Below are 19,883 nucleotides of genomic sequence, written 5' to 3'. Positions count from 1 at the left end.
ACTGCGATAACAACTCTAAGTGGATTTTTTTACCAAACAATAGAATACGGGATACAGTGAAATAAAGTTAAATCCTGAAATTATACAATATGTGGTTTTAAATAATTCTATTTTATTAAATTTAAAAAAAAACTTTAAAATACTACAGTTTTTCATATTTGCATACAAAACAAAACTCTTACCACAAATGCATTCAAAAAGAAGTAATTTATAAAATTAAATTGACAATATCCAGAATAAATTGAATTTTTTTGTATCAAATAAAATAAATACTAGTTAGTAGGTATATATGTTATCATTTAATAAATCTTGGAATATGAAAGTGCATGAAATAGAGTTATTCAATAATTATATAATATTAAAAAATATAATAAGACATTTTTTTATATTTTTAATGTGTTTACTAAATTCAGAGTACCTAAATTAAATTTTACCCTGTGTGTTATACACTTTTTTTTCATTTTCAATATATTATAATCTTTTATTTTTAAATTAGACACACACAAGTGTATTTGCAATACACTTTAAAAATGTACTATCATAAATACCAATAAATATTTACATCATACAATTATTATGGATATGGAATCTTTACAATCACCACCACTTCAAAGAACCGAAACCCACAAAACTATACGGTTATTTTATTGTATGGTATTAATGCAAATAACTAAAAACTATTTAACGTTTAAAATAACTTTTAATACAACATAATATAATGAAACATTATAGATTTTTGATTTTTCAGACGGAATACTAATAAATATACTCGTAAATTTAAAATTTAATTTGTTAGTAAGTATTGAAGAATGTATAAATTGAATATAAAAATCATCAAAAAAAATTAAAATACTAAAAATAAATATTTCTAATAAAGCTGTAGCTTTTTTTGTAGATTAATAACTATATAACTATATTTCGTTTCGAAATTCATACACACAATATTATGGAACTTTTGAGATTCAAATTGTTTAATTTATGTTGAATATAACAGTCTAATTAAAGTTAACAAAAATTATAAATTATCTTTATATAATATTACGAAAGTAAAAATGTTACAAGTATTATATTATAGTATTGTATTCAATATATTTTGTATCATACAATATTTTTATACTTTATAAAATAAGTGTTGACTGTTTGAAACTCTGAGAAATTATCATAGAGAATATAATTTTTTGTTACTTAAACACGTGTTATAGGTGTTATAAAAATTATTTTATTGTTACATAATGTTTATTAGATATAATAAAAAAGTTATACCTACATAATTATTAGATCAAATAAACGTAGCCTTATTTCTGTCTATCTTATTTCAACTCTTAGGAAAGCGGAGAAACTAGAAACCCTTACTACATCCGTTGTAAATACGCCACTGTATAAATTATACAGTAGTATATATTAATATATAATGATAGTTGTAATTTGTAATTTTAGGTGGCATAAATTATTGTTCAGTATTAAAGGAGATTCAGTGACTATGATTTTGGACTGTGATAAACAAGTCACAAAAGAACTTAAGAGAAATACAACAATTAGCAATTCAGGAATAGTGATGATTGGTCAACAATTAGATGAAACGTTTTACCTGGTAATTTTTTATTTGATTACGCAATTTAGGTATTATAACCAGTTATATAGATAATTTAGATAATATTTTTAAATTTTTAATTGATTAATGATAATAATATTATATAGTTGAATGAACTCTAAATAATAAAATGGTCTAAAAAAGTTTCATTATGTCATTTATATAGCATAATATATACGTTAGGTATTTAATATATTATATTTATAATGTTTTATTTATTTATTTTTAAATATTGAATCACTTTTTTATGGTGCCTTTATTGTTAATTACAAAATTACATAGACATTAAGATGTATCCTCAATCAAAAAAAGTATATTAATGTTCTAAAAAAAAAATTGTTATTTAATCGAAACTCAAGAGAAAACGCTACGTTAATTAACATAATATATTGTAAAATGTTCAGTAAGTATAAAGTATATTATTATAACTGTTAAAATCACATCTAAAAAATGAATAATTTAGTGTGAATGTATACTGTTACACATAGTATTTATTAATTTGTGTATTTAAATTGTAGAGGTAAAATAAGTATTACCGTAATAACGCGGTAGCGCAGCCGTTAAAACGCTTTATCAGTTGTTTTATAATTTAATTTAAGTGATAGATAGGGCACCAAATATTTTTATTATCTACTATACTGTTTTATTATACTATTATAATAGTTCGTTAAACATTCCGGAAAATAAAAAAGTTGCACTTATGGTTCGAAGAGTGATTTTTTTTGTTTTAGAAGTTAATGTTCCCCACGAAACTCATCTAATACAATTTTATATAATTTTCATTGTATAATAATATGGTAGGTATAGCTAAATATTGAGCAAGCCGTAAGATGTCAATACATTATTAACCTTATCAGATGTATCATGTATGATAGTTTATAAAACCAAATTTTAACTAATATACCTATAGTTATTTTACTAATTAGTAACAATAATTTGAAATGGAATGTATAAATGAGTTTTTAATTTAATAATAAATAAGAATAAGTTTACTGTGAATTTTTTAATACACCTTGTTTTTAAAATTTAATGTGTGGCTATTTTACTTATAAACAATTATAAATTACCAATAGTTAATAACATTATATTTTGCAATAAAAAATAAAATAATTGAGTATATTTTTAATTTTTATTTACATATTTATACACTGAGTTATAGAAAAATAATTACAAATCAAAATAAACTTAGTGAACTCCGATAGTATAATTTTTACGAATAATTAATTATTATCTATTGTATATAAGCTTTTTGAATATTTTGTTTTTAATTTTCAAACACTGATTACAAAGTCCTTCTTAGGTCCACATGAATGTATTTATGGTATTCAAGAATAAGGTACTATAATCAAATACGGAATAAATCCAAACCAATCAAACACCGTTTGTCGAATTATTTACACAAACTATTCCTATCTCTAAATTCAAACTCTAGAAAACTCTACCATAGCGCTGCTAATCACTATAATTTTTCATTCCAAAACGACCAAAATGATCATATGAATAATGTATATAATATAATATAATTAACCATCTTTAAGTGAGTGGTCAACTTAATTTAAACTTACATTTAAAAAAAAACTTTTTGGTTTTATTATAAAAATAACATCCTGTTTTTAATTATTATACAGTTTGTGATAATTATATGATACTAATTGTATAATAAACATAATGACCATAATAACCATACAAAATTGGATTCACCCGTCACAAATATATTCATGCAAACTTAATAAATAAAATTAATGAAATAGTAACTTATAATTGGTTGTTATTTCCATCATTAATCATCATTACTGATACAATAATCAAATATTATTGATACCTACTAGAATTGAACATAGGATACTTTAAAAATAAATATATTATTAATATTTTTTAATGTTGGTATTTGTCTTTTTTTTTCAATAATTATATAAGAATAATATATGGGTATTAATTAATACTTTTTTTTAATGTTAAATATTAACCTTGACGAATAACATTCTTTATTCAAAAATATAATTTAAATTCAAAATTCAATATTTCTTTTGCAGAAAAATGTATTGTTTGATAATAGGTATAATTATATCTTGTCTATTATTGTTAATATTCAAGTAAATTGGAATTAATTTCAATTAAAATAAGAATACGTAATACCATAAACTGATTATGATATTTATTGATTCTTTGCTCTAGGTCTATTTGTTAACAAGCAACTAAAATTATGTTTCTAGATTGAAACCCCAACATTTACAGACAACTTCATCCAATTTTTTTTTTAATTGGATTTCTTATTTCATAAACAAAAAATGTCACGTCTATATAATCGTATATTTATAATATAATATATAATAATACACATAATATAATATAATTGCGTTCTGCAGTTGTGATTCATTATATTTAGTTCTATAATTGAATGTCAGTTTTCATATTGTAGCGGGACAATGCACGTCGGCATATCAAAACGAATAAACGGAAAGTTTTAAAATATTTTCAGGGTGACATTCAAGAGTTAAGGTTTTATTCAACGCCAGATGCTGCTTATGAAATGTGTTCCGTTGGGATGGATGTCTGTATTGAAACGCAGAATAAAACCGAAACATCAAAAACCAACGTGATGGACGTAAATGAATTTGAAGAACTTTCTACGTCCGACATGAATTCATTGGAAATAACGAGTGTTGTACGTATTGTCCGATATACCTACTTATATAACAACAAAAAAAAATCAAATCATCATGCGATATTATATCATAATTAATAATACTATTAATTGTTATTTATTATTATTATTAATTTGTTTGTTTATCGTTTGCCTACAGACGCATAGCCCAAGATCGTCCGATACAAACATCAGTCAGACCGCGTATGGTGTACAGCAACCTCAGTGCATGTCGGCAGTTCGTGGTTATCCCGGTCCACCTGGAGAGCAAGGGGTAAACGAAATTACATATTTCTATATTTATGTATGCAATACTATAAAAGCATTTTCGGCATAAACGACATTAATATTATTATACTTCCAATATTCACTGTAGTTTAATATAAGCGCACACAATTGCATACAAGTGGGTTTAAAAGGGTAGGGGCTATGGAACTACCAAAAATAAAATACATTTATCACTCTGCCCAGAATCTAAAAAAATATTAAATGTCATTCAAGGTTTAATTCTTCAATATAATGTATATATAGTATACCTATTAATATTTATTTATATTTAGAAATCATTAGTGGGTATTTGTTATTTACTATATATATATTATACCTCTTAAATTTTAATAACAATTATTTATTTAAAAACTATAAAATTAATGGATTTGGCCTAAAGTATCCGCCAAAATAGTAGGTGGATGCATAGAGTCGACACACATTTTTTTTTCTTTTTGATTGATCAATTGTCAATTTATTTTTATTGCGTTGGCCGATCGTTTAACCGATTCGTATAAATATATAGCGCAGCCTTTATATAATAATAATATACTAAAGCAGGATATATATATATATATAATGTATATACGCATAAAACAATACAAACGAATACTACTTTATTTTATTCGATGACGCCTTATCTCGTCCTGACATGCATTTCGTCCGTGAGTTTTTGTTTTTCTGCTTCACTGCGGTTTCGATAATTTTTTATTGTTTTAACGGGTTGGTAATATTTGTTTAAACTATAACGATTGTCCTTTTGTTTATTATTATCTAGCCCCAAGGTCCGAAAGGAGATCCTGGCCGCGATGGCATAGACGGGTATGCTGGTAAACAAGGACCTCCGGGACACGTGTTTCTAATACCAGTTCGTATCGTTATTTCATTTTAATAACTACAGAATATTAAGTAAATATTATATATAAATACTGTTTTAAATTCCAGCTGAATCAAAATCAGGGGGATAAAGGTCCGGATAGCCAAGCTGAAATATTCAGACAAATGTTGGCACAACACATGGTCAGTATTGTTGTTTTATTGGTTTTGAAATCTAAATAAAATAAGTGTGTTACGGAGTATTGCAAATAAGTACACGAAGCTTAATTTTTTCTCTCTTTTAGTTATCAATGAGAGGAGTTGATGGACCAATGGGTATGACTGGAGTAGTGGGACCAGAAGGTTTGTTTTATACAATTGTATGAGTGTTTTATAAGAACTACACATGTAATTAATCTTTTTATTGTAATTTTTAAATAATTAAAGGTCCACCTGGTCCCGAAGGACCTAAAGGAGAGTCTGGAGAACAAGGAGAAGTGGTATGTGTAACTTCAGAAAGATATATGATATATTATTATACAAGTACAGCAATGTTTACGCTATTTTCAGGGCATAAACATTGCAAGACTGCATATTATACTCTCTCTCTGTCTCTCTCTCTCTCTCACACACACACACACACACACACACACACACACACACACACACATATATATATTTAATTTAAATATAAAACAGCGAAATAAAATTTGGTCGCTTCGTTTGCATTTGTACATAATGTACTCAATATATCAAATCACAACTTTAAAAATATCAAGTCGATGCTTTATTCCTTTATTTTATCTTATAATTATTTAATATTATTCGATTTATTTTTTATAATAAAATAATTACAAAAAAATTACAAATAAAATAACATATTTTTTGATAAAATAAAATAATAAAATAGTTATATCGGTATATTATAAGGACACGATCAAAAAAGAAAATTATTCTCATTAGTTTAGTTTTAATTATTTTTAAATTTTCCCATGTATAAGATACTTCTGTATAAGTAAAGTAATATCTGTGTTTGAATTTTTTTCTAGGGGCCAAGAGGTATTAGAGGGATGCCTGGTCCATCAGGTTAGTATATTATGATTTCTTTAGATTATGTCTTATCGGAGTAAAATTATTTTGAAATTCTATGTAATGCAGGAGGAAGGGGAACTATTAATAGTTACCTATACTAATCATTAATTATACTAATGTTATAGATATAAAATATATTTTTGATAAAAAAATAAACAATCTTAAGCTCAAGTTAGTGGGTTGAAAAAATGACAATATGTATTTCACACACATACATTCACATATTTTTAAATATTATATCTATCTCAACGAGTACTAGAAAACCCAAATACAAGTTAAGCTTTAAATCATATTGCAATAAATTTTTGCAAATACATTTTATTTGTACTTTAAAATTATATTAAATTAAAAAAAAACTTTCAATTTTTACTTGATTCTGAGAAATTTTTTTGAAATAATGTAATTTTATTTTGTAAGAAATATAAATTCAATGATACGAATTAAATTATAACATGCGCGTTTTAAAAAAAACACCTTGCAAATTTTCTTAATTAAGTTGAATGCCTCGTTGAGTAGTTTAATTTTTTATTTTCTAATAAGAACAATAACGTAAACTATGTTACTCTTAAAAAATAAAAAAAAATACAATAATTAAATTGGAGTATATCATTTTTATAATTGCAAAAGGTCGTGATGGACACAGGGGTAGACCGGGCAGAGATGGAGAACGAGGAGTTACAGGTCCACCTGGAGTCAAAGGAGAGCCCGGAGTAACGGGAGCAATGGGTAATTATTATTACTATTATTAAGGTTGTTGTAAATATTATTATTATATACATAAATACATTTAAATGAATTTATTATTCTTTTGCTTTGAAAATACTATGTATTTATTTATTGTATTTGAGGACACAATCTGTACTATACTTTTATTATTTAGTGGTGTATTTGACAGATAATTTTGTTTTAAAGAAGTTTAGATTAGTAAAAATTTTTCAAACGTTAGTATAAATATATTTACATTGTATGGAAAAAAAATAAGGAAAAAATAATATTAGGGGAACATCAAAGATATCTTAAGTAAATTGAAAACCAATTGGTTAAATCATCAAATCCTAATTTTAGTATTGACTAAAAAATTAGAAATAATATAGTATACTCCAAAAATAGATTTGTTTGTTAAGATACTTAATTTATTCGTTTGTTCATATTTTTAATAACTCACATTAAGATTCTAATTTTTATTTTATCAACGTTAAAAAGCAAGTTAATAATTCTATTGAATTCCTCAATTTCCCAAAAATATCACTCTACCATTAAATAATAATTAATTGTATATAAACAAACAGTGTATATGGATTGTAAATAAAATTCATAGTTATTACAATACAATAATAGTATTTTTATAATCTTACTATTTGTTGATTTAATATTTTTTGGTCAATTTTTTAGTCTTACCAAACACTATTAAAACCATAATACATTTCATTATACAGCGCCATCATTTTGTGCTGTATTTTTTCATATAGGCTCTGATACAAGTTTCATAACTTAAGTCTTAAAATATTTTGTTCAATATTAGATGGATAATCATACAATTTTTTGTTTATCTTTATAAATTAAAAATACTTAAAATATCAAAATATCATCATGTTTTATAAGCACATAAATTGAAAAAAAATATATGAAATACATTAATAAACCCAGATTCAAGCTCTAACGAATGCAACAATTTATCACTGCTTTCAAATTTTAAATAAAAATACTTCAATATTTTTATCAAAATTATATTTTTATTACGAGTCACATGCAATTTGTATGTTTTTTTACCTCGATTATTTTATGTAAATTTTGTCATGTAGATTATAGATTTAACATATTTAGTTGATATGATGTAAAATACAATCACTTGTATAGATAAAATAAACACTTAATTTAGTTAAAATTTAATTATGTTTGAACACTTATAAACCATAATTTATTTTATTATATATTTATGTGCTATACTTAGTAATTTCAGTAATTAATAATTAAGTATAATGATATGTTTGTAGGATTACCTGGAGAAAAAGGAGATCGTGGACTTCCAGGTAAGTATCATAATAATACCACAATTAAACCATACGTATAGTAATTTAAGTGTCATATTTTTTTATGTATAATTTATTCAAATAATGTGGATTCTATTTCTGTTAAAAATAGGTTGACGTTATAAATTGAATGTTACGATTATTATATAAATATATTTATCCACTCGTATAAGGTGGAACTATATAGTGTCTCACATTGTTTGTTTTCATATTTCCACAGATATTGTAACCACCTTAACCTTCAATGTAACCTATACCTGTTTAAAATTTCAAAATTGCATTACTAAATTAATATAATATAACGGAAATTAATAATACAAATTTTAATGTATATACATAAATGAGCCTTATAATTTGATTATCTATTTTAGAAATAGGTACAAACTCGATTAAAAAAAAAACCCTACTCTAAATGACAATAAAAGTAACTCTTTAATGGTATAGATTACATTAAATAATATAATTTATAAAATGATTGTTGACTACAATCAGCAGTGTCAAATTTCCATTATTCATTATAATACATATTATCATAACTAATAAATAGCTTCGGTATGGTTATTAATATTTTTAGGTTTTATAAATCAAATTAAAAATACTTAATTATATTGTTTTTGAACTCTCATATATTTTATACATATTTTAATACCCTAATTAAAATCTGTTTAATACAACTCATTAAAATAAAAATTACTTACTTTAATTTTCATAATTTTTAGGTCAAGTTGGTGTTACAGGCCCTCGTGGTAATGATGGTCCTCAAGGTGAAGAAGGGCCTCAAGGTTTAGCTGGCTTACCCGGAGAAATGGTAATATCCTCGATTTTAACTAACTAAAAAAATATATAATACCTTATTAAAGTATTTATGTTATTAATACAGTTCAATACATATATTATCATTATAAATTATCTACTCTCAAATAATAATATTCATATTAAAAATGTATACATTACAAGTATAAACACATTTTTGTATGAAACATGATATTTTTATTGCATTACATTTGAGCTATATTTTTTTAAAATTCTTCATAATAAATATACAACTGAATTATTTTTATTTTAAACAAAAGAAAATACAGTTTTTAACTCTTTAGTTTTTAAATAATTATAACTGAAAAAATAAATAGATAATGGTAATTAATTAATTATTAGCTAAAAAAGACTAAATGTTAAGCATTTTATATTAAGAAAAATATAATACTTATTATATATAAAAAAATCAACACTTGTGTGATGAGTTACAAAAAATATAATTTGTTTTTACATTAGAAATAAGAATTATTCAAAATATACAATCGTTGAGTCTACATCTATCATTATTGCATCTGTTTATTGCCAAATTAAAATAATAAATATTTTTAGGGACCTAGAGGATTTTCTGGTCTGCGCGGATTTCCCGGTTCACCTGGTCCTCCAGGAGTTCCAGGATCAGAAGGACCTGCAGGTACAATAATTTAATTGTTATTTATAAATCTTTTTTAAAGTGTAGTTATTGTTTTTATTTTAAGTAATAAGTACATGTCTTAATAAATTTAAATTTGTTGTGAACTTGAAAATCTGTAGAAAATAAGATAGCTTATACCAAGTTCAATTAAAAGCTAAAAAAAAAAGAAAACCTTTCAACCTTAAATTAATTAAAAACCTATCATCATAATATCATTATATGAATAATCAGTATCTTTATTTCAACATTCATCTAAAAGTTTAAACAGATACATTTATATTTGTACCTCTTTAATTTTATAATATTTAAAAAATATATTCAACAAAACATAATATTAGTTTTTATTAGAGACTTTTTCTAAATTTGTTATACATTTAATATTTCATTTAATATACGTATATTGTATACATTATAAACCAACTTTAATATAATATAGTATGAAAACAATAATAATAAAACAATTCTTTAGCACTAACAAAATTAAATTTAGTAGGTAAAGTACTAGTAAGTATTATAATTTGTTATTAAAAAGGGAAAATGATTTTTACAGGTCCTAAGGGTAACACTGGAAATACTGGTACGTATGTAAAAAATATTATAATTATATAATTTTAATATAAAACATTTTTTTTATCGTGTAAAAAGTCATATAGTTATTATACAACGAAGTCTACAATAATAATTATTAAAATTAGAATTGTTTGAATTTTATATTAATTAATATTAATATTTCAGTAATGGTTTAATGGGTTCTTAAAAATAAATTATGTTTTTTGGTTATCAATATTTGATTATGATCAATACTCTATCCTTTAAAATATGTCCTCTGTTAAATTAAGAGACAAAATTATTTTTTTTCCTTTTGCATGTTATAATCTATATAATATAATAAATATAACAATTATAATATCTTAATTTTTAGGAATTCCTGGACCACCTGGTCAGATTGGTCCTGCTGGTCCCATTGGCTCCACTGGAGCAATAGGTGCTTTAGGTCCTCCTGGAGATCAAGGTATATTATTATAAAATATATAATAGTTTATAAAATAAAAATTATTATAGTAATAATATTTACAATGTTATTTTGTTTTAGGACCTCCGGGAAAACCAGGGTTAGTTAAATAATAAATTAATACCAAATATTAATAAATATTTCATCAAAACAAATGATACTATACAGTTTAAAGTATGATTATATTATGCTTTTAGTTATTTATTATTTTGATAATATTGGTAAAATGAAAAGTCGATAGCGATAATTATGATAGTAGATTATTTTGAGAATTACCCACTAAATAAAGATGTATTTTAATTAATGTAAACATTGTGAATTAACATAATTTCATTAAGTCACATTTTTAATTTATATTATTGAAAATAATTATGATAAAAATCCTGATACTTACTAGATAGGTTACATTTTTATATTCCAATGTTTTACTTTTTAATTATCTTATTTTTGTATAGAGTACCTACTATTACGAGTATTAACGATAAACGTTGATCAAAAATTTAATTAAAACAATATTAACATAGCTCAACCCATTAAATATATATTTATATTAAAATTAAATTCATAATTTCCACAAACTTTCTCTTAAAAACAGAAAAATTCTTGAAATTAGTATTTATAATAATATAATATCATATAATATTTTGTAATATTGTAGATTGCCAGGATTACCAGGAGCCGATGGACTACCTGGGCACCCCGGAAATGCAGGTAATTTCATAAATGAACTCGAATTCAATTTTGAATACAAAAAAGTGAGGAATAATCAATGTGCTGTATAGTATATAATATGTAAGATATGTACCCAGTGAACTACGTAATTGAGGAGTAAATTACTGTAATTTATGTTATAAGTTTGAACTCGATGAGAGGTATATCATTGCATAAAATAAACGATTCTAAGGGAAGTCAATTTTATACAGTAAACAGGCGGAAGGGGCGCAAGTTTCATATGTTCAACTTTTCACCTCCGTCCTCCACAAAATAAATAAATAAATAAAAAAATAGTTTACATAGAAGGTTGAATTCATTTTTTCTTAAAAATATTGTATTTACAATTTTCATAATCCGTATAAAAAATATTAAATATGTTGAAAGTTTCAAGTACACACGAATAATATTTTTAAATTAAGATAAAATAACAAAAAAAATTATTCATCGCTTAAGTATTTAATTTTGTCTAAATTTGAAATTAAAATATCTAAAAGAATATGTTTATACGTATTTATAATTTATTAATGAAAATAACAACTTATTAAGAACCTTATATTCAACCATCACGCTTTTTAACAGAGTGAAAAAAAAAGTCGTAGAAATGTATAGAAAATAATAGAAAAATGTCTACCTATAGTATAATATGTACTCTCTATATAAATTTCAGATTTTTTCGATTATTTTTAAATATATTGGCAATATTTCAATATTTTAATTTTGATATCCCCCCCCACGTTTCAGAGTACAAACAAGTATAAAAACAGAAATCACCTCCAAATATTTTTTTTTAATTAGAAAAAAGTGTTGCCAGACAAAAAAAAACACATCGTTGTGAAATCATTACACTTTTATTGTTTCGCTCAAATTCTAAAATAATATATACATAAAATAAATAGGCGCTGTGGGAATCAAAGGAGATACGGGACCAATTGGATCACCGGGTCCCGTAGGGTTTTCCGGAACACGTGGTGTAAAAGGTGACATAGGCGTTCGTGGTCCAATGGGAGAAAAAGGTAAAATACTATCAATATACACAATATTATTGAAAGTATTATAATATTATATGTATATCTTATTATTCTAAATAGGAGACAAAGGAGACAGAGGATCCGACGGAGAAAAAGGAGATCAAGGACTCAAAGGTGCATACGTTAATATAATTGGATGCTTATAATTTAATTATAGTTGCTTGTTTGTTTTAAATAGTATCTTTATATTCTTGAACTTTTCTATACAAAAATATTCACAACCAAAAATAAATTAAGTTATGTTAATGTATAAATATAACACAGCTAATATAGCTACTAAATTAATACTTATATACAATGCTATTACATTTATAAAACGTATAATTTTTAACTATTTTCACTTTAATTTTTATAAACTTACTAACTAATTAACTTAGTTTCTCTATAAATTGAATTTTCATAAAATTAAAATAACAAGTTACCTGCTTACAATTTAGTTATTTATTGTATACTACTTATGTCATGTTCATGTATTTATTTATTTTATTTTATGATGTTAAATTAAGTAAAAACTAACAATCAAATATTCTGTGACAACAACAAAATATTTTTTACAAACATTCAAAGGTCACAAGAGAATAATATATTATTTAATATTCTATATAATTTAATTTGGTAAATATAAACAACTAAGATTACAATGATTTTTTTTTATTGGTGTAATAGTATAAGAAAATACTATACTTCCGGCATTATTATTTTCGGTTTTTCCTCAGTAAATGAATTTCTGATTCATAAATAAATAAGATGTTTACTTGTTATTACAGGAGAGCCAGGATTGGCTGGATCACCAGGTTTAGTTGGAATTGAAGGTCCAGAAGGGCCAAAAGTAAATATCTATGACAATTTTTATTTCAAAAATACTTAACAATATCTTACTTTATGGTAAAAATAAACTCTATTGCGGTAAAAGTAAAATTACGTATACTTTATCTTACTAGTGACTAACATATAAAAAAATTTAATTATCATATGACAAATCATAAGCTGATTTTTATTTATTTATTTATTTATTTATTTATACTAGGGATCTGAAGGACCTCATGGTGAAAGTGGTGCAATTGGATTATCAGGTAAAATATTTCCTTTTACGTGCGTATTTTAACTTCAGGTGTTTTAATAATCTTTTAAATAGGTGAGAAAGGTAAACCAGGACCCGCCGGGCTTCCAGGATATCCCGGTGCTCCGGGTGAAAAAGGTGACAAAGGAGCATATGGTAAAGATGGAATTTCTGGTGAAAAGGGAGAACGAGTAAGTATTTTTTTTTCACAATATACTTAAAAATATCTGAAAATAGGATGACTATAGTGAAGTTTCATTAAGGTACAACATAGTATTAATGATAATTTAGTGTTATATATTTTTAGATATATTTTTCATATAATTCGATACTATATAAATTGGATAATAAAACATACAAATATATATAAGATTTAATATCAACATATTATCGAAGATAATATACAAGTGTATAACGTAGGAAAATCAAATAGAATAAGTAGTTAGGAAAATAATTAAAAGCTTTTATTATTAATAAAATTATAAAGTTATTAATGATAGACTATTAAAAAAAAAAAAAAAAATAGAAAATACTTCGCTTATCATCTGAATAATTGAATGATTCATATGCAATATTTAAAACTTTAAGTTCTACAGGAATTTTTACTTTTTTCAGGGAAACACTGGATTACCAGGAGAAAGAGGAGAAACTGGACCTAGAGTAAATATTACATTTAAATAGTATTTTTCTTAATATACCCATATATTAGTTAAAAACAATTATAATAACATATTTACAAAAATCATTATTATGATTATTAACATTATTAAATGTTACCTGATATTAGATCAAATATTTTAATTTATATATTTAATGTATCTTTCATTTTTAATCGATATTCACTTAAAAGTGTTAATAACTGTATCAAAGTAAATTAACTTAATATAAATTAATCTAGGTCATTCAAGAAATAATTTAATTTAAGATGAAAAAACGATCGAAAGTTTAGATAAAATAATTTTATAATTATTATTAAAAGCAAATTTCCTAGTTGAATGCATTTAAAAATTACGCAGATCAAAATAATAATAGAATTTATTTTTAAATACATTTTTAGGGATTCAGAGGTGCTAGAGGACGTGAAGGATCTGAAGGAATTCCGGGACCAAAGGTACGCAATAAAGACATTGAATTTGTTATTAACTTGAATAATTAATAACAATTTATAAAGTTCTAACATGTTTGTCTATAGATAAACTATGGTTTTAATTTCTGTAGTTATTATTATTTTTTTTCAAAGTATAAATTAAATAAATTCCAAACTTATTATTATCATTACTAAATCGAATTATACGATAATAAAACTTAAAATTGCACAAAATAATTCTAGTTATATTTTAGTTAACACACTTCAAATTATAAGTATATTTATTATGAGTGTTAATTTTATGCGTAAAAAATTATTTGTTGTTGTTAACATTGCATTAATTAATCCATTGATTATAGATAATTTAATTAAATGATAGATTTTGTTTATTACTAATATCAACACAGATTTATTTTATATTATATTAATATATTATATATTTTTTATTATTTCATAACTAATTACAGGGTGATACTGGACAACCTGGGCCTACTGGGGCACCTGGAGAACGTGGAATACCGGGTTTGTAATAATGTATTTATTTTATTTATGAAGTAGGTAACATATTCTACAGATTATAAGCTAGTTTCATTTATATAAAATGGATAATTATTTTCTCTTAACAACATAAGAAATATATAATTGAATTAATAATATTTCAACATAATATTACGTTATTATTATATTTATGTACCTATTCATAAAATTGTATAATATTACACAAAGGAATACAAAAGGATTTCGCTGTTGAAATACTTAATCCATACTGAAGACAATTTAACGTATACTAAAATAAAATGTAAATAAAATGTTATAGTTCACTTTATCTATGACCTACAGTACACGCAGATATAATAATGAAACGAAACTACTTTAGCACGCGTATTTGTTGAACGTTGAAGGATTATAATTATACATTTTATAAATTAATCGAAAACAGTTAAATGTCGTAGGACTCCGTGATAATATACGTGATCATAGTATAAACTGACACATGCGTCTTGTCGTGTTGATGTATATTTATGAGTATTTTAATTAAAATTTAATAATATCATAATGGTGGTTCACTCCATTTCAATGATGCAATAATATTGATCAATAAATATTCTTTTCATCGGCTCTTTTTTTTTATTTTAAACAATTAAAGATAAATAAATTATGCTACATATATATTTCAAATTATAATAATTTAAATTGCATAGGACAGGTGCGGATGGATTAAGAGGATTTGTCGGCCCTACAGGCGCCCCAGGAATTAGTGGAAAAGATGGTTTACCTGGATTTCCAGGAGAAAGAGGTCCACCAGTTAGTATCTGATAAATAAACTAGCATTTATTATACCAATTGAAGATTCATAAACATACTATATGAAATAATGTTACATAAATAAATATTTAAGTTCATAATAAGTAATGAAATAATAAAATATAACTTTTAGTTTGTAAAATATTTATATTTTAGGGTGACACGGGACCCATAGGTGTTACTGGAATACCCGGAGTCGTCGGGCCACCAGGTCAATCAGGCGAAGTTAGTATACATTATATTCAAATAATTGTCTTGTTTAAAATTTAATTTGAGTTTTTCATAATAGATAGGCTCTATTGGAGAACCAGGGCCATCAGGTCAACCGGGTTTACCAGGAGAAGCAGGAAGACCGGGCGACGCAGGTAAAAATAACGAACTTATTATTTTATTTTGTAAAGTCTGTATATTATCAATATAGACCTACTTAATGTATATTATGAACATTTTTTTTCAAGATTGAAAAAATATAGATATTGTAAAACTATAAATTATACCTTTTTTCATAAATAGATAACACAGTATGATATTAATATTGCATTTTTCATATTTTATTTTATTTTATAGGAAAAGAAGGACTTCCAGGCCCAGTTGGTTTGCCTGGAAAATCAGGTGAACCTGGTTCACCAGGATTGCAAGGATTTCCTGGTGATAGAGGTAAATTTACATTAAATATAATTGTTGATTAATTTAAATTTTATAAAAACAACAAATGGCATTTCTACAGGATTTCCTGGAGTACCTGGAGCAGCTGGGCTAAAAGGTTTGTATTTTCTTCTTTTTAATTAGTTATAGTTAAATATTGCATATAATAATAAAAATCACTTATGACTTTCAAAAGTATTAATATAATTAAATTAACAGCGTAATTGTGTAATTGTGTTAAATACTATTTAAGCGTTTTAATGTTAGCTAGGTCTTATTATTATTTCCAATTATATGCTAAGCTAGGTGTATCATAATATAATACGTAATTCTAATTAAACTAATAATATATCAAAATTAGTGTCATTTTCTCTATAGTTAACGTTTTTTAAGAAAAAAAAATATTTATAATAACTCTTCATAGTGTTTGACCCGAGTTATTAAGATACGTAAAATTGGCATTACAACTACGTGCCATATATTAACGACTACATCAGACTTCCGCATAACGTTAAAAAAACCCCAATGAATTACTAGGTACGCATATATTGATTCTGCTGTAATGATCTTTGTGCATATTATCTATCAGAAACTTATCGATTTAACTTATCCACTACTCTACGAAAATTTGATAAATATTGATTCCACCGGGTCATATATTTTTGTATTATTAAACACTTAAATTGATATTTGTAATAAATTCATAACAAAATATTAAATAGCGTTGTTTGACATTTTAACTAAAAAATATATGTATATATTTCAGTGGACATAACGTATTGTATCGCATTGATTCATATCGTAATCTATATAAATAAATTATGTTTTATTAAAAAAAAAAAAAATAATAATAAGGCGTATATTATGTACATTGATATTATAGGAAATAGAAGTAAAAATGTTCCATTATGTTCTTGTTTTGACACACAATTCACTGAAACACATCATAATATAATATTTTTTTTAAACATTATTTTGGTTTTCATGTACATTGAGTTTTAAAATATAAACAGATTCGTGTATTATAATAAAAAGACTAAACACTAAATAAAGTAGATAAAAAAAATAAATGAATTTAAAAAATATACATATATAAACAACAATTTTTAAAGATATTTAAAGAAAAAAAAATGTAGAAATCGACTCAATTTAAACTGACATCAAATTGCTATTTAGAAAAATTGCAATTTAATTCTAATATTTGTAAAATTTAATAATTTAATTTTTATTTTTATATGGCAATAATTTGTTACAAATCTTACATACTTTATTTTATTGTTTTTTTTATCATACACATATATTTGAGTTTTATTTTTGTGGACGAATTAAAATAAAAAAGTATTAGAGTGATATTATTTTGTGTACGTATTATATTGTATTATAAGCTGGAGGAATTAAAAATAAAAGTACCCGACAAAATAGATAGGTGACAAAATCAACGTATTCCAAAATCCGGAGTCATTAATATAAAAACGGCGGAATCGATAAAACCCTAAACAATAATATAAATGGATACGGTATATTGATACCAGATGGAATTATAAAAATAAAAAAATACCTATACAATTAAAAAATTTAAAACACACAAAATAGCAAATTTGCAATCAACAGAATAAATTCTGTGTTATTAACTTTAATATTTTAGCGAAAGAGCTTATAATGAAATTTAAAGGTAAAAATATTATGGTATGTTCTTATTGATATTTATAACTTAAAGCAATTTATGATTGGTGTGTGCATTATACAATTGTATTATCTTACATAGTTATAAGTTTCTTTAAACTTTAACAAGTTATACTCTTAAAAGTATTCTTATCTTTAAATTTTATAATTTATCGATTCACAATAATCTTAACAAATAATAACACAAAATTGAAATTAGTGAATGTATATTTTAGTTTAAATATTATTTAAAGTTACTTAGTTACTAGTGACGAGTCGTATTGATGTTTTAAATAGAACTGAACTTTAAATTATTTTTTTCGAATCAAACCTAGAATCATTTTAAGTCAAACTTGAACTTGAACTCAATACTTTTTATTATGTACATTGTACCTACAAGTTAAATCAACCATAATTATTAATTACTATTGTATTTTAAGTTTTCGTATTATAAATAATATTATTATAATAATAATAGCATTATTATTATAAATGATATATAACGTGCCCGTTACAGCTTATAACTTTTTATCGCCAATAGTCTAATTATTTCTAAATAATCATTATCAATTTTTATTTTTTTTATATAAATTTTGAAGAATTGTACAAATATTTGATCTTTGGCCTATCGTGGCCAGTAAGTCTGGCTCAACAAATAATTTAAAGTTCGATTTTTGAGCAGTAAAATATACTTGATAGTTAGGTTCGAATTATTTTAATGAGTTTGAACCAAACTGAACATCAATTAGTGTTCGGTTTGGTTTGGTTCGAGATTCGAACACTTCAACCCATCACTGTTAATTATTAAAAGAAAAATTATAACCCGTAAAAATGTTTTAAAAAACATATAACTAACACGGATGATGTATTTACCTTTAAGTTTTATAATAAGTCAATTTAATCTAATTTTAAATCTAACAACACGAAATAGGTACTGATGAGCGCAAACTTAATATGTTGTGTGTTTTTAAGATGGATATGCAAGTGTGGCATCCTCAAAAGTTTTTACAAAAAATAATCATGTAGGTTATAAACTTATAACATCGTTACTCCTAAACAAGATAATATGATTATTGAATTTTTTTTATTGAGAATTTGGTTTTGTGAATAATATATATATTTTTTTTAATATCAATTATATTATTTAAAACATTTTTAAGGTGACACAGGACCTCCAGGCCCTGTTGGCTCAACTGGAGATAAAGGACAACAAGGTGAATCTGGCAAAGAAGGGCCACAGGTAAAGTAATATACCTATATTTACAATAAAAATAAACTATATACATAATATATTAAATAACAAACAAAATATAAAGATAATTTTTTTAATTTAATTTAATTATTTTTAAAAGAAAGGCTTTAAAATAGTTTTAACTCATTTATAAAATATATTTTATTGTCTAATTTATTTTAAAAATGTAAACACAATTCAAATTAACTTTTACGGTAGACCGTAATATAAATATTAAAGTATTAAAGTAAT

General features: G+C 24.1%; 1 protein-coding gene across 1 annotated transcript in view; it reads left to right on the top strand.

Annotated features, from left to right (window-relative positions):
• Window positions 1-19,883, top strand: part of LOC113561015 (collagen alpha-1(V) chain-like) — an 81,747-nt gene that overhangs the window by 27,175 nt on the left and 34,689 nt on the right. The window contains exons 4-33 of the mRNA XM_026967183.1: window positions 1,438-1,591; window positions 4,071-4,256; window positions 4,396-4,509; window positions 5,281-5,370; window positions 5,448-5,522; window positions 5,624-5,681; window positions 5,766-5,818; window positions 6,368-6,404; window positions 7,038-7,136; window positions 8,405-8,440; window positions 9,160-9,248; window positions 9,806-9,887; window positions 10,438-10,464; window positions 10,810-10,899; window positions 10,981-10,999; window positions 11,558-11,610; window positions 12,510-12,626; window positions 12,702-12,755; window positions 13,409-13,470; window positions 13,669-13,714; window positions 13,777-13,892; window positions 14,317-14,361; window positions 14,759-14,812; window positions 15,256-15,310; window positions 15,996-16,093; window positions 16,250-16,318; window positions 16,383-16,458; window positions 16,661-16,750; window positions 16,821-16,856; window positions 19,561-19,640. Coding sequence (XP_026822984.1) covers window positions 1,438-1,591; window positions 4,071-4,256; window positions 4,396-4,509; window positions 5,281-5,370; window positions 5,448-5,522; window positions 5,624-5,681; window positions 5,766-5,818; window positions 6,368-6,404; window positions 7,038-7,136; window positions 8,405-8,440; window positions 9,160-9,248; window positions 9,806-9,887; window positions 10,438-10,464; window positions 10,810-10,899; window positions 10,981-10,999; window positions 11,558-11,610; window positions 12,510-12,626; window positions 12,702-12,755; window positions 13,409-13,470; window positions 13,669-13,714; window positions 13,777-13,892; window positions 14,317-14,361; window positions 14,759-14,812; window positions 15,256-15,310; window positions 15,996-16,093; window positions 16,250-16,318; window positions 16,383-16,458; window positions 16,661-16,750; window positions 16,821-16,856; window positions 19,561-19,640 — 2,260 coding nt within the window. The remainder of the gene's footprint in view (window positions 1-1,437; window positions 1,592-4,070; window positions 4,257-4,395; window positions 4,510-5,280; window positions 5,371-5,447; window positions 5,523-5,623; window positions 5,682-5,765; window positions 5,819-6,367; window positions 6,405-7,037; window positions 7,137-8,404; window positions 8,441-9,159; window positions 9,249-9,805; window positions 9,888-10,437; window positions 10,465-10,809; window positions 10,900-10,980; window positions 11,000-11,557; window positions 11,611-12,509; window positions 12,627-12,701; window positions 12,756-13,408; window positions 13,471-13,668; window positions 13,715-13,776; window positions 13,893-14,316; window positions 14,362-14,758; window positions 14,813-15,255; window positions 15,311-15,995; window positions 16,094-16,249; window positions 16,319-16,382; window positions 16,459-16,660; window positions 16,751-16,820; window positions 16,857-19,560; window positions 19,641-19,883) is intronic.

Source organism: Rhopalosiphum maidis, chromosome 4, assembly GCF_003676215.2.
Source record: "Rhopalosiphum maidis isolate BTI-1 chromosome 4, ASM367621v3, whole genome shotgun sequence".
NCBI classification, from domain to species: domain Eukaryota; kingdom Metazoa; phylum Arthropoda; class Insecta; order Hemiptera; family Aphididae; genus Rhopalosiphum; species Rhopalosiphum maidis.
The sequence above is the reverse complement of the archived record's forward strand: the minus strand, read 5'-3'. Positions and strand labels throughout refer to the sequence as shown.